General features: G+C 43.3%; 1 protein-coding gene across 1 annotated transcript in view; it reads left to right on the plus strand.

Annotated features, from left to right (window-relative positions):
- The window catches only part of DCBLD1 (discoidin, CUB and LCCL domain containing 1), a 49509-nt gene extending 33830 nt beyond the window's left edge, over positions 1-15679 (plus strand). Inside the window, exons 7-15 of the mRNA XM_086744304.1 lie at positions 1164-1204; positions 2491-2706; positions 3441-3571; positions 5423-5570; positions 5660-5776; positions 7269-7359; positions 9079-9128; positions 10720-10839; positions 13302-15679. Of these exons, the coding sequence (XP_086600430.1) occupies positions 1164-1204; positions 2491-2706; positions 3441-3571; positions 5423-5570; positions 5660-5776; positions 7269-7359; positions 9079-9128; positions 10720-10839; positions 13302-13819 (1432 nt within the window). The 3' untranslated portion in view covers positions 13820-15679. The remainder of the gene's footprint in view (positions 1-1163; positions 1205-2490; positions 2707-3440; positions 3572-5422; positions 5571-5659; positions 5777-7268; positions 7360-9078; positions 9129-10719; positions 10840-13301) is intronic.
- The last annotated feature ends 271 nt before the right edge of the window (positions 15680-15950 follow it).

The raw sequence follows: 15950 nt of genomic DNA on the forward strand, positions 1-15950 counted from the left end.
CACTCTTAGCCCACAGAAGTTCCTCCAGGGAAATTTTCCTGGCCAACAACAAAGAGCAGCCTGAAAGGAAGCTGTCTTGATGCTTAAGCGCAGAAGTTGTTTTACTGCTCAGTCACGCTGGCCAAGGTTTTTCAGAAGGGGCAAGTGATGCGTGCAGCTAATGGAAGCGACGTGGAAGGGGTCAGATTTCTAAGAAACACAAACTAATTTCACATTAAACCCCGGGCTTTTATTTTTATTAGGCAGCCAGACAGAGTCATTGCTTCTGGAATGAAACCTCAGGGGCATCTCGTTGGGAATCAGAAAGTGGGTCCATGGGAGGCCAAGGAAAGCACAGCTTTCTCTTACAATGGTGATTTTATCCTGTCCTGCATTGTGCTGGGTTGTATGGAGTGGCCCAAGAAATAGCTTTTCTCCTGAAGCAAAGCAGTCCATGTCAGAAGAAGGAAGAAAAGGGGAGCCAAAGATGTGGTCCTATTAATGGAATGAGAAGAACCTTTCCTGATGGGAGCTGTTGGTCATGGTTACAACAGAACCCATTCCCATCCAGATTAAAAGGAGTAGTTTTCATTCAGTTTGTCTGCAATAAACATGTAGCCCAAGAAGGTGTAGTCATCATCAAGTGTTAACTCTTTCACAGCGCTTAAGGCTGGCTTTTCTTCAAACTAGATGTGGACTTAGACTAATAGAAAGTCATTGATTTCAGCGAAGTTGCTCTAATTTATGCCACAGGAGGTGAGGAGAGGCCTAGCCTGGTGCTGGAGCCTTGCACTGCTGGTGGCTCCAGGCCCTGTTGTCTTCCCTGATCCTGGCCCTTTTGAATGCTCTCATGTTGCTGGTCTGAGGAGCAGAAGGGGAAAGCTTTCCCACAGCAGCACAGGGCCCGTGCAGAGGAGAAAAGTGGAAGTGTGCAGCAAGAGTAACAGGCTGATGGGATGAGAATTCACTTTAAAGCATGATGAATGCTCCAAAAAATGTATCTGAATTTGGTCACGGTGAGAGATGCACAAGAGTCCTCTGACTGGGGACTGCAACCAGCCAGCAAAGTAAGCAGCTATCTGGCCAGAGATATTTTGCTAGATAAATGGGGATTCTGAAACTGTACCTTGGCGTTCCCGTGACCACCTCCTGAAAGGCTGAATTACCTTCTTCTTTTCTTACAGTGGTTCGCTGTCAGATAAGCGGTTTATATTTACTTCAAATGGTAAGAAAAATGGCTTTATTTTTAGCCATTCAAATTTTACCTTTTTATTTGAGTATTTTCTGTAAAAGTTTTGAAAAGTAATCAGGAGAATGCCAGGCTATGTCTAGGAAGGATATTTTAGGACACCAATTTTTTTTTAAATTGGCAAATTGAATAAAGAATTTGAAGGGATGTGAAGTGAGCTAGGAAAAAAATCCACAGAATAGGAATAGGTCATACGCACATAGATGAGAAACAGAAATAGTATTCTGCTGCTACGTTTCTGGTGCCAGCATATGAAAAATGGCAATCAGATAATCCCATTTCTATGTACTTTAGGCGGCAGAAAATGAAAGCCGTTTTTCTTCAGACATTTATAAACTCCATCTTCGTTATACAAGAAAACAAAAACAGAGAGAGGAATGAAAATATATTTACTTTGCACTGATACAGAACGACTTTTTGTTTATGACTTTCCAAGATGCAAAAGCGTCTTTAATCTGTCAAGCTGTTCATTTGCACAAAACATAGCAAAGAGGGGGAAAAAGTTCACGCTCGTTCATTTGAATTATATTTCAGTCAACTGAGATAAAATCATTTACTATTCCACTGAAAACTGTAGAGCATGTATAGGCCTTTGAAACTGCCAGGGAATTATTTTTAACTTCATTGAAACATTATTCCACTGGCCTGTTTTCTCTGAAGAACCTTGATGTGCAGAAATTTTGCAGGTTCTTTGGTGGAGTTTGTAATACTTACCTGCAGCTATTATCTTCATATCACCTCTTGGCAGCAGTATCAAGGAGCTTCTCAAATGAGTAACTTTCCTAGCCCTAATTGCAGGTGAGAATCATGAAATATTTACAGTAAAGTGTTCCTTTTAGTACAGTGCCTGAATCTGAGAAATGTGTTGTACAGCAAAATTAGTTAATGCCAATCTCGAAATGTAAATATTATGTTTCAGAAGGAAAATTAAAAAATATAAGAAGTCTTCACAGGAATGAGACTAAACTGCAGAGATTAAAAAACAAAAGGGCAAGGAAAAATAGCAGATGTAGTCAGAAGGTGTTGTATATGTAGGAGTTAAACTGGTAAAGGAGAGGAACTACAGCACTCTGGTACTGGATCATCCACCACAAATTGACGGGCAAACACCACAGCTTATGGATAGCATCAGGCTAGCACTAGATTAAGCAACATCTGACTTTGCTGTGGTGGGTGGTCTTCATATGTTGCTAGCCTAATGTAAAAATATCCTGTGAAAATGCAAAATAACTCCTTCTGCCTGTCTGTGTGGGGACTCCTAGGCTGCAATAAATCTCTCAGTCTGGAAGAGGGATTCCTCTCCAAGAGCCAGGTTACTGCATCTTCCTACTGGGAGGAGACCAACGAATTTGGCCAACTATTCCAGTGGTCTCCTGACAAGGCTTGGCTTCAAGTTCCAGGACTGGCTTGGGCCTCTAACCACAGCAGCAATCGTGAATGGCTGGAGATAGACCTTGGAGAGAAAAAGAGAATAACAGGTATGTCACTGTCTGGTTATTAGAAGCTGGGGTTTCAGCTAGAGAAGAAACTGAATGCAGTTGAAGAGTTAATAATGCACTAATGTAATGTTTCTTTCATTAAAAGTAATGAAATCTCTGTACTGAGGAATATTATTTGCGTATTTAAGAAATAATCGTTATTTATAAAACTGGTCTTCCTATAGGGATATAGGATTGGACTCAACAGTCATGCATGCTTGATCTGTAAACGTGCTGTAGCCTCAGAAAAAAATACTTACAGAGGGACCAATAGAGTCTGGATGAATGATAGGTGATTGCTTAGGACTTATTAATGATGCAGTCTTGCATCAATAAGAAACATTAAAGTCATAGCCTTTGAAATAATGGCCCAGGTGAAAGAGATTTCCAGCTACTGGTTTAGTTGTAGAAATGTAAATTACAGTTGCTGATGTAAAGACTGCTGATATAGACCATAATACCATCAAAAAGCTGTTAGCATTTTTGGAGTTATTAAATTGAGCAATTCCATTGCTCTAAATTCACAAATTAAATTAAATTAAAACTTATTTCCATTCTTCACCCAACTTTTAAACTCAGTAACCACCCCTGAATTCCATCATAGTTTGAAAAATTAATTAAGACTTTGAAGGTAAAGTTCTCCAAATAGTTTTGGTTTCTGTGTTTGCATTTGAAAGTGTTCCTTTAAAAAAGATACCTAACAAATTAAAATGTATTTTGCATTTTGTTAAAAGGGATTAAGACCACTGGTTCTGGATCTGCTATGCAGAATTTCAACTTTTACGTAAAGACATTTACAATGAACTACAAAAATAACAACTCAAAATGGAGAACTTACAAAGGAATTCTGAGCAATGAAGAAAAGGTAAGGGAAAGTGGGAGGGTCAGGAAAACACAGAGCAATACTGCGTACCCTGCCTTGACATTGAAGGGTAGGCTTTCTCTCTCAAGAAAGATTAGGAGCTGCAGGCTTGTCTAGACTTGGGTTGTCTTCACCAGTGTAATTTACGGCCATGGAGAAGATAGCGAGCTTGTTGAAACAAAGAAGTTATCCAGGGCTTGCTGAAGTTGTGAGACACACACCAGGGAGCCATGTGTATGTGTATATCCTTCTTTTAAAAAAAACAAACAGTGTAATCAAAGCTGTACAACAGGCTGTTTGGGCAAGCCTTCAGCTCAGCTCAGTGCTTGCCTGTGCTAGGAACACTGTACCAGCGCAGAAGCATCAGTTGGTATGGCACCAGCAATGCTGGCATTCAGGTTCAGATGCACCAGGATGGTCAACGCACCCCCTGCAAGCGAAACAGCCGGCCTGGGTAAAAGCACAGCACTGCTGGTGAGGCTGCCCCAGCAGACTGAGCCGCCTGTGTTACCGTCACCAGGGGCTGCAGCGCTCCCCACCCCTCGCTGGCAGGACTCTTCTGACCCAAATCTGTGGGCGCAGCCTATGCCTGTTAGGAACTGATGTAACTGAACATAAAATAAATGCTTTTGCACCAAAATACCTGTCCACACAACAGCTTTCACAGACTTTGAGTAACTTTAACAATGAACAGATAAAAGCAGTGCAACTAGTTCCTGCAGACAAAGGATGTGCTGCACAGGTTCATCTAATAACATTTTCCCCTGAAGCCTAATGATTCCTTTCAAACAAACAAAATGCCCCCCAAAAACCCCAAATGCCCCTCCCTGCCCCCACAGCATTCAAAGTCATACCTTCACTCATCATTTCTGAGGGAGCTTAGCTTACCTCAGGATAAGGCTCTACCTGCTCCTTGGTCCCGATGGCAGTTTTTAAAAACTTGGTAGAGCTATAGAGAGATTTCCTACTAGCTCTGATTTTCTTAGGTTGTATGGCAAGGAGTTTCACTGCACCACATTAACTGGTTTAAGATTTTTAACATGCTAAACTTAGGAGGTGTTGGCCCAAAAAGCAAAAAATCAACCTAGTAATGTCTGAACTGTGAAGGCTAGCTATTTAAAATCTCCTGATTTACAGTTTTCCATGAGGACTTGTTATTTACAAATAATCTTATGAAAGTATTATATATGATCTTAGTTTCAGCTAAGGTGCATGACAAAACCTGTCCCATCAGAACCCCATGTGCCTGGCATTTTATCTAAGAAATGCTGAGCTCTCTTCCCTGTCTGATCAGGTTTCTAAGTTCTCCTAGATCATGCCGAAGCATCTCCAAGAGCTCATCTTGCAAGGACTACTGTTCCATGTGCGGGCTGAACTGAGTCTGGGAAATACTGTGTACGTGCAGGGAAAAGGAGATGCAACCACAGGGTTAATAGTCACTCTTCAAGATTGATACAGAAAACTGACCATTTTACTAAAACATCTAGAAATATTTCACCTCATTTTTTTCTTTTTACATTTTTATCCCCTGTTGCCCAAGTAAGGGTGTTGCAGCACTATTAAATCAAAAATAATAGCGTTATAGCAGCATACATTAACTAGAAATTACACAGAATTGAAAGAGAGTGATAATCTTTCTTCTCTGAGCTAACAGCAAAATGTGGCCATCTGTCAGAACCACAAAGATTATTTCTTTCCAGAGCTCTCCATTCCAAAAATGCTGTGGCTGCATCCCAGATTATCAATATATCTTAGTTTTAGGATAATTAACATGTTTGAAGTTGGATGTCAGGAGCACTTTGAAGAAAGATACTTTTAAAATGGAGCAAACAACGTGCTTACGTTTCGTTGCAGGTATTCCAGGGCAACTCCAACTCTGGTGACACAGTACGCAATAACTTTATCCCTCCGATAGTGGCCCGTTACGTGCGAATTATCCCTCAAACCTGGAACCAAAGAATAGCACTGAAGCTCGAGCTGATGGGTTGTCGAATAACGCAAGGTATGGGGTAAGCAGTGCTCCCCAGGCGTGGTGCCTACAGAGTCCCCTGTGCCACCACGGTGCCACTGATGCCCCCTTCTCTTTTGCAGCTAATAGTTCATTTACACACTCAATGTGGCAGAAACCGAGCCAGAGCACAGAAACATCCCTTGGAAAAGAAGACAGGACTGTTACAGAGCCCATCCCATCGGAAGAAACTAACTTGGGTAACGCTACCTAGCACTGCATTTTCTCTGAGATACATCATGTCTTCAGCCCAGACTGAGTGAACTTTAAACTGTCTCACAAATCAAAACTTTTATTTTCCCTTCAGACTTTAATAAAGGTTAACAACAGAGAGAAGAGGGAGGAGCATAGGTTCTTTTTGTCTTAAGGCACAGAAAGAGATTGAAAGCCTTCATTTTTCCTGATGTATGAAACATCAGGCTTTGGTTTCCCTGTCATATTGGTTTATTTGCCATGCTTGGTAGGTGGCTTTCCTGACCATGCATCAGCCTTTTTTAGAGGACCTCTTCTTCACTCTTTTCCTATAGTTTATACTTTTTGTAACACATGAGGCAGAGGTCTCACAAAAATGTTACATTCTCTTTACGCAACCAGGACTCCTCCTAGAGCAGGTCCCCAGCTCTAAGCAACATACAGTAGTTGGATAATTAAACACTTTTTTTGTAATGCCTATGTTCACGAGGCTCAGGATACCTTCATTCTCATACTTCTTCCCAAATATTCAATCTTCATCCTTTAACATGTGGAGCTCATTTCTTGGATCTTAAAAATCAAGCGAACAACATTTGTTGCTTATACTGATGGTTTGGTGGACCTGCAGCTGGGCAGAAGTTACCAGACCCACCACGCCAAACACTGCTACCCATGAGATAGCTGACAGTTGCAGCAATGTCTCCGTAAAAAAAAAAACTGGTTGTAAGAAAAGCAATCACTCTAAGAAAAAAGCTCTTCTGAAATGGCATTGCTCTTGCCAAGAGCAAGCTCAGTTCATCTGTGCAGCAAGATGGGTAAATTGTACCCACATTGACTGAAAATGAAATCTACTGAGATTTCGTCTGCTAAATTGTGAATACCCTGTGGACATGTGCACTACCTTGTTCTCACAGCCTGGTAAGTGTCGGTAGAAATAGCGGAAGGCGCGCTTCTGGCACAAGAGCCACCCCACTGCTAATTTTGAAATCCCTGCTCTACATCATGTTGTGTTAGAATTTAACGGGGGCTAAACAGGTTTTTCCCTAGCTCTGCTCCTGGAAATCTTTGAACTATTTTGAGTGAAATATTTCAACCAGTTCAGCATGAGTCAAACTCTCAGCACATAAAATCGCAGCCTCATTTGGCAGTTTTATAAGCAACTGAAAATGGAGTTCTTTTAAGTGGCTTTTTAAAAGTTACCTAGTGTATAATAAGAAAGAACTGCTCTTTGTAAGGATGCACATAGATATTAAGCCAAGTGTCAGCCTTGAGAAAGTATATTTAACTCTTTCATCTCAACGCTGCTCCACATAGGCACATGGCAACTGAGTACGGCCAAGGACCAGCCTTGCAGTTTTATAGTTTTACAGTTTCATGCTCTCTTGCAAGGAGTGTTCCTACAAGAACACCTGCCTCTTGTTGCATTCTCTGTAGTAAAAATTAACAGCTTCACAGTAATTTGCCTTTTTAACTTTTATCCTTTTTTTTTTCCTCGTGCAGGCTTAAAGCTTACAGCTATAATTGTCCCCATCCTCATCGTGCTGTGTCTGTTCCTGTTCTCTGGAATTTGTATCTGTGCAGCCCTACGCAAGTAAGATACTGGCTTTTGTCATAGCGAAGCATTCGTGGCTACCTAGCTAGCATGTTCAACGACGTGCCCTCTCTACAGAGCCTCTTTACCAGGGAGCTGGATATCGACACTGTTTGTCAGTCTCCCTTTTAAGTAGAATTCATGTTCTGTCTCTGTAAACTGTATTTCTCACTGTACATCTCTCCTAGTCAGACAAAAGCGAAGGTGAAGCAGGTCAGAACTGCACACCCCTATTTACAGTCCAACGTAAGCAGCGGTTCTCCTCAGCCTACACATACCCACAAATGCTAAGGCATAACACAATTGAAGACAGAATAGTTTCCACACCAAAGCCATGTAAAACTTTAGTGAAGAGGGGATTCGAGCTATTTATCTGGATCATTTTCTTTCATTTCCCTCCTGTTGTGTTTCTGCTTCCTGGTTCTGTCAGTTAGAGCACTTAACATCCACTTTAGTGGACGAGAAGCTCAATGTGAGCCGGCAATGCGTGCCTGCAGCCCAGAAAGCCAACCACATCCTGGACTGCATCAAAAGAAGGGTGGCCAGCAGGTCGAGGGAGGTGATTCTGCCCCTCTGCTCTGCTCTCATGAGACCCCACCTGGAGTACTGCGTCCAGCTCTGGAACCCCCAACATAAGAAGGACATGGACCTGCTGGAGAGGGTCCAGAGGAGGGCCACGAAGATGATCAGAGAGCTGGATGGAGCACCTTTCCTATGAGGACAGGCTGAGAGAGTTGGGGCTGTTCAGCCTGGAAAAGAGAAGGCTCCAGGGAGACCTTATAGCAGCCTTCCAGAACCTAAAGGGGCTTATAAGAAAGACAGGGATAAACTCTTTAGCAGGGCCTGTTGTGATAGGACGAGAGGTAATGGTTTTAAAATAGAGGGAGGTAGATTCAGATTAGGTATTAGGAAAAAATATTTCACACTGAGGGTGGCAGAACACTGGACCAGGTTGCCCAGAGAAGTGGTGGATGCCCCATCCCTGGAAACAGTCAAGGCCAGGTTGGATGAGGCTTTGAGCAACCTGATGTAGTTGGAGATGTCCCTGCTCCTTGCAGGGGGGTTGGACTAGATGGCCTTTAAAGGTCCCTTCCAACCCTAACCATTCTATGATTAACCAAAGGGGGTAAAAGCAGAGCCCAGCTATAAGGCCTTGCAGACATTCACTGGTAAGCAGCTAAAAAAAAAAGCTACTTCATTTCACAAGTCAGGGCACTGGAAGAAGCACTGTCAACTGTGGTTCTGCTAGCTGTCCATTCATAGGAACTTGCCTTTGCATATAGAGCACGGAAATGCTTCTGTCAGCAGATGGGGATTTGGAAGTGTAAGCAATGCTCTGGTGATGTTGCTTCATCACAAGCAGTACCCAGCTCTGCTCTGGATTCCCAGTAAATCTGTAAACTAGTCAAAGACTTCTGAAGAACAGACCCAAAACATAAGCTGGAGTGACACACATGGAAATGGACACATCAAATCAATGAGTGCCAGACACAGGAAATTTGAACACTGGCACTCACAACTTGTATATAAATGGGGAAAAACGAAATGTTGAAATCCTAGTTTGCATGCCTTACGTCCTAGTAAACACTGGACTCCAATGCTTCCAAGTGAAGCATTGTCCTCAGCTGCTAAACACAAAAGCTCTCTCTGTTGGAGCTAAGGCATGAAGCTGAAATGCTGTGGGTGCAGATATTTATAAATGCTTTCCTCTCCTTGCAGGCGAGAAGCCAAAGGACTTTCTTATGGATTATCCAGTGCTCAAAAATCAGGTTAGTGTAGAATCATGCACTTTGTCCTGTCCTGTCCATTAGGCCAAGGGGAAGGGGTTTATGCAACCAAGCATGAAATGCTTATGAAATGGCATCCACATTTCCTCGTTCAGATTCACCTCTTCATGCAAGGGAAACAGCAAATGATCCTATTGTGTCCCACTTGTGTCATCCTAGCACGGTGCCCTGAGAAACAATATAATTTGGTTTCTATGACAGAAAGGCAATTAACAAAAGATCTATTATACAATGCGCATAAATTAGCACGTAAGAGTGCTCCCAGGTGCCCTCCCTTTCCTTCCCTCCTCCAAAATACCTATTTTGCAGAAAATTGCTGCTTTCCTTTTCTCCACAGTAGAAGTGATTGTCACTCTTCAAGAGAGCAAGGGCTAATAACTTTTTATGGCTTTAATATTTCCATCTCACTGCCCTCCCTGGTTGGGACTGTATTTATAAAGCCTAACAGTACTGAATTGTACTTCCATGTGTAAAATCTGAATAGGGGATTGGCTTGAGGACTCTGCTTTAGGAGCTGCCTGCAAAACCCTGGTGAAATATATGCTTTGTCTTGCTCAATATTGCTGTCTAGAGTGGGGTCTCCTGTCAGCTCAGAAATTGGGGTTCAGCTTTTTTTCCTGGCCAGCCAGCTCTACAGAGGAATATCCTTCTGAATCTCGGCTTTCAATTAAAAAAAGAAACCACTAAGCAATTTACATGTCTCTTGACAAGTGCCTTGCAATAGCTCAGCTCCGAAATTTCATCCCTCAGCAGGTGTTGACGTCAGTGAAAGGAACGCTGTTACCTACTGCAGCTCGCCCTCGTTAGAAAATTAGTTTGTACTTAACATCATATTTGCTAATATAATTTTTCAAGGTCACATCATAATCCTTTCTCACTTGCTAATGAGGACAAATCCCAAGAAATTGAAGATAGATAGCCTCTTACCCAGTCAGTTTACTTGTTGCGTGTGTGCTTCATAAATCAAGCTTCTAAGCCCTTGTGAACCAGGCTTGGGACTTAGAAAGCTGGGAGCCGAACCCACCTCTCTGCAGACCTCGTGTCGCAGGCTCCAGGCAAGTGCCTGACACTGTGGATTTTTTCTTTTCAGTTTCACAAGGATGTTGTGAGAGCAAATTAATTCATGAGCGCAGGTGCTCAGATGTTAAGGAAGTGAAAGCTGTACTAATCTACTGAAAAAAAAAAAAAAGACATTTTAAGCATTATTTTTGCCACATAAGCAATGGTAAAACATGTAACCGATTTAAACTGATATTTTACTGATATACTATGTTAAGGCATCAGTGCAGGCACATACAGAGTTTGAGCCCTTTTTGCCAAGAAAATTCTCTATGAAGTTTCGTTTTCACTTGAAAATCCCATTTGGTGATTCATTTTTTCCCTTTCACCCTCCAAATTTAGGAGGCTTTTTTTTTTTTTTTTTTTTACCAACAGCCTGTTTTAGTCTTGCTTTTTAACTACTTTAATATATTGACAGTAACAAGTACACCAGAAGTTAAACTTTCTGATATGTCTTCTGACTGTAAGCATTTAGCTTGCTGATAAGCCTTCTACTTTTATTCCTTTATCATAGGTTGTTGGAAACAAATCAAGCAGCCCTTCACCAGGCATCAGTCAACTGAATTCACCATCAGCTATGATAATGAGAAGGAGACACCACAAAAACTAGATCTGGTCACCAGCGACATGGCAGGTAAACGATTGCTCCCCCTGCAACGCCTTCACTTCACTCTGCGTGCAAAGCAGGGAAGAGGGAGAGGGACGGGCCAGCAACGTTACAAGCTCCTCACGCAAGCTGAGGCCCAGATTTATCTGTGTTCATCCCAGATGTATAGTGAAGCAGCTAAATATATCAGTGGAAAAAAACTCCACTGTTTTGGAAAATTTTTATTGGAGTTGTTGGGAAAGATTTCCTGACTCTGCAGTAGTTACAGCTGAAGGTAACCAGGGAAAGGCAGTCAGGCATGGATGCAGTCCAAGAATGTGCCTCAGAGAGGACAGTTTGGCTTTGCTGACTAATTTTTGTGTTTCTATTTAAACACAAATGTCTCTGGAAATGGAACAGAATACAACACCCCTTGTTGCTGAGCAAATAGAAAAATTGCTTAGCTGGTTTGCAGCGGGATTTCATGCCCAGCTGGAAGTCGTGCTGAGATCCCTGTGCAGCTTTCCCGATGCCTGAACTATTTTGGAGTCAAGGGCCCCTGAAGTGGAAGCAGGTAGATGAGAGAGAAGGATAAAAACAACTACATTGCTTCTCTCCTGTGCTACTTGGCTCCAGGTCACTGCTTGGATAGAGCAAATCCTTGCATCAGTACTATTTGCATCCCAAAGGGATAGGTTTTTAATTTATCCTCTTAGCACATCTTATCCTTGCCTAGTTTAGTCTGTCTGGAAAGGCTGGTGAGACCAGCCATTTCATGGGATCAGTGATCAGCAGTCTTCCAGAAAGATTAATTTGCTCTTTCCAGCCTCTAGAGCTTAGAAATTTCTTAGAATTCCTCCAGTGATTTTGGCAGAGAAATACTTTTAAAAAACAAATGGATGGTTACTGCAATTCCATATGGTGCTACCCTGGATATCTTTCAAAGGTGGTTTCAGCCCTTTACAGAAATTTTCAATATAAATATGCAGAGACCTACAAAGCAGTTTTATTTCATGAAGGGAAGGGAGGGAATAAAGGTTGCTCACAAATCATGGTTATCCAGCTCCCCAGCCATGTCTGAGGAACCTCTGCTCTCTCCATCCTCCCCTCCTTCCACGTGTGAGAAGTCTTAACTCTCGGTCTGGCCAGGCAGCTCCCCAGCCTTAACATTTCACCTACAGTCTCCTTAAAAACAAGAAACGTGAAATTAAAATGTGAATGCAGCCCAGAAATGTGCCATTTAATAATTTAATTGCAGAGAGCATGCAACTCGCATATAGGTTAACTTGCTACATGAAATTCCCCCCTGTGGGTTCCCAAAGGCAGCCGGGTGCAAGTTGCGACACTTCATCCTGAGCGAAGGAGATTGGCGGGGATGGCGGCAGTGGCGCCGGGAAAAGCTGCACCACACACTAAGTGAAATATCGCAACACCTTCACCCTACATGCTGAAGTTTGGGAAGCAGCCAGGAACTGCCAAAAAGATTCACAGGACATATGGGATCGAAATCAACGCTCATGTCAGATGAGCCACGGTGCCAGAACAGAAACTGAGCTCACTTCTTCGCGCCTGCGTCAAAACATGATACTTTAACAGTGTCATTTAGTAGAGCTGTTCAGGCCACCACATGCATCCGTACAAGATTGTCACTAGTATCAAAGCGAGAAAGTTAGAACGTTGAATTTTCTCATAATAGTTTTACTGGATTTTTGAAAACCCTTTCAGTCCAGATCTCCTCCTTACACAGCTGCCCGATTGTTGCTTGAGGCTGCATTTCCTTTATCTCCTTCCTGCTCAAGCAATATCCCAACCCTCACCACTCTGTCCCTGGCCTCCCCGCCTTGTCCGGAGTGATCGTCCATTCCTCTGGCAGCACCGGTCCTGCTTTTCCTCCCACGGCTCGTTCTCCCCTCACACGCCTGCAGCAGTGCTGAGCTGGCTCAGCACATTTCACACTTCCCTTGACTCTCTTGGCTGCCATTCCACCTAACTTCATCCTCCTTGTCAGTCAGCTACTGCGAGATGCCTTTTAAATAAAGCTGGCACTTGGGCGGGCTCGTTAAGAATCCTCTAGGCACTTTAATTATTCCAAAAGTGGAACACTTGTTTTGGAGAACTACTCCTTTGTGGATCTCCGTGCAATGTCCTTTGCCCAGGTTGTTGCTAATATTTTGTTGACTTCTCTCTTTTTTTAGGGCTTTTGAGCACATTCCAGAAGTGATGTTAGTTTATTTGGGTGGGTAGGTGGGGAAAAGGAGCGAGGGAGTGAGCAAAGGAGGGGGCAGACTGGAGCTCCTCGGTGGAAGAGCTTCTGCCACGTTCTGCAACGTTTACTCTCTGAAGGAGGTTACAGGACTGACACTGGGGCAAGGTTTCCTCACATCCCTGATAACCACGTTTCATACAGTAACTGAGTTATTTTTCAACACAAGACTCTTATCAGTGCTTAAGTATTGAATACATAAAATAATCCATCTGTGCCTTATTGAGCAGTTCCTGCTTCCTTTTAGATTATCAGCAGCCTCTCATGATCGGGACTGGGACGGTGACGCGGAAAGGATCCACTTTTCGACCCATTGATGCCAAAGACGAGGGAAGAAGGGGGAGTTCAGAGTTCGAAAATCACTATCACTGTCCGCACAGAGCTAACCGGCACGAATACGCTCTGCCCCTGACCAGCCAAGAGCCTGAATATGCCACCCCCATCATCGAGCGGCACGTAGCAAGAGAAAATAACTTCCCCTCTGAAAACGGCTACAACGTACCCGTCCTCTCCTCGCAGAAACACTCCCTTCCTGCCGGCAGCTTCTCTAGTTCATGTACGACCGATACCAGGAACGGAGACTATCAGACACCCCAGAGTGTCACAAACTACGACAAACCCAAAGTTAACGGTGTTCTGACCTCCGTGAGCTACAGCACGGACTACCAGAAACCCCAGCCCAACGCCGTCGGGAGCGAGGGTTACTCCACACCCCGAGACTGCCTCAAACCAATAAGCCAGACAGCAATGACAGCTCTTCTGTAAGCCACCGAGCGGGAGAGGCGCGGTGTGCGGGAACGCCGCTGCACAGCTTTCTGAAGTGAAAACAGAGTTTGGAGGGACTCTGCAGCGGGAGGCAGAAGGCAAACAAGCCCTGTGTACATAATATTGCAGTCTTGCTGGGTTCTGACATCTGAAGAAAGCATATGCTGTTTATCACTGTTTATAGCAAGAGAGATGTTATCAGTGAAGACTGTACATCTTATTTTCTGTAACTGATCTCAGTGCTCTGTTTGCAATGTGTGCAATTTGTACATAGCTTTTTATTTAAGGAGAATTTCTTAAGTTTCCTTTTCACCTGGGGGACTAAAAGGATTGCAGAAATGCCTATTTAAGAAAAAACAGGCCTCCTCTGTCTTTATTTTACCTGCTGTTGCACTGGCAGCTGTAAATGGTGTATCTTACAGTTGTGGTGATTCATCTCCTTCCCTATGATAACTGACAACAGGGCATCGCTCTAGTTCTTACTGGGAGGGTAGAAGAAGTAAAACTACTTGAAGCATAACATGCACAAAAGAAGGCAGCTGAGCATTTAAATACTGCGCTCAAACTCACCTTCCCAGCTGCTTTTTTAGCAGTCATTCTTACATGCTTGAATTTGATCTAGCATATGAGCTGAGCCTGTCTAACTTGCTGTTCATGTTAGAAACAGGTTAGAAAGGCTGAAACAGGTTTTGGGTTCAAGCCATGGTGATCACTCTGCAATAGAAAAAAAACCCCAAAACAAACAACAAACCAAACACCTGTCAATCTGGGTGGTGGTTTGCTTTTTTTTTTTTTTCAGAAAGTGTGTGTGGAACAAAATGTGAATTTACAGCTGAGAATTAAATCCTGTTCAAGCCCTAGCTCATGCTTTTGCTGCTAAACTATAAGGAAATTTGTTCCTTGGCACAAAAGCAGCAAACTTCCTGAACTCTTCATGGCCCCACTAGGTATTTTTCTGTCTTACAAATTTAGTGTGACATTTCTATTTGAAATATTTCGGCTAACTAAAACACAGTGTATGTATGGCTTACTGTTGCAGTAAATTTGCAAGACAGCAGATCAGAACAGGTTTTTTCCAATAGTTTCTCTTTTCAGCTAACATTTCCCTTAATTCTGGTTTTGGACAAACTTGAAAAAGCACGGGGATGGGTGCAATGTACTGCACAGTAGCTGGCTCCTGTTTCAGCAGAGGCACCGTTGAAGTGAAGCAGCTTCTGGTAGCGACTGGGACTGTCCCCTGCCCTTCTACCTGCAGTGCTTGGAGCGTCACTTTGAATTCAAAAGCTTGTCCTGAAAGGTCAAGAAGCGATATACTTCTGGGAAGGAGGAATGGTGCTATATTTAAAGCACAAGGTTGGGAAACGAGACCAGTAAAACTTAAGCTCTGGGAAAGCCGCTACCTGAGGGCTCTCCATTTCCTTGCCTGCAAACTGAGGATGATTTGCAAAGGATGCAACAAAGATTTGTGCTTTCAGATCCTTGGATGGAAAGTGCTGGCAGAGTACAGACAAGTTGCAGTGGTACCGCTCACAAATATTGCTAACTCCAGCCATATCCAACCTTAAGGCAAGCCCTTAGTGGGTTCCTTGCATACGCTTGTTTTGTGGCCTCAGTGCTGGTGTTCCCTCACGCTGCCCCACTGTGCATGCAATTCCCGTGCAAAGGAGAAAGAGTCAAGGTAACCTCGTCGCCTTTCTGTGTTTGCTGTCAATACAGTTTCTGTGAAATGTCTAAAACACCTCAGGTCCTGAAGTGAAACAGCAGCAGCCTGTTTGTTAGACCGAGCTGGGCGGTGTTGTTTACCTTCTGTTGTTTACATGTCTATGTAAATAAAGAACACTGGTATTTGTAAATCCGTCACACAGGCCTGCTGCTTAACTCAGTGACTCGATCATCGCTGCACACCCACTCTCGTCACATATCCCGCAGGGTGAGAAAGCGGCGTTCCTTACTCCCTGCAAAAGTGCCAGTTGCGTGGCTGCAATTCATGGTCCTGGTGTGATGGGCTAAAAAAAGATTCTCATGGTGCCCCAGTTAGCCCAGCTTTTCTGTCCATTAGCTCTAGAGAAGCACCCATGGACAAACTTCATTGCCCAACCCCGCTGCTGGATGCATATAATTGAGGAAAGGA

This window comes from Chlamydotis macqueenii, chromosome 3 (assembly GCF_036417535.1).
Source record: "Chlamydotis macqueenii isolate bChlMac1 chromosome 3, bChlMac1.mat, whole genome shotgun sequence".
NCBI classification, from domain to species: Eukaryota; Metazoa; Chordata; class Aves; order Otidiformes; family Otididae; genus Chlamydotis; species Chlamydotis macqueenii.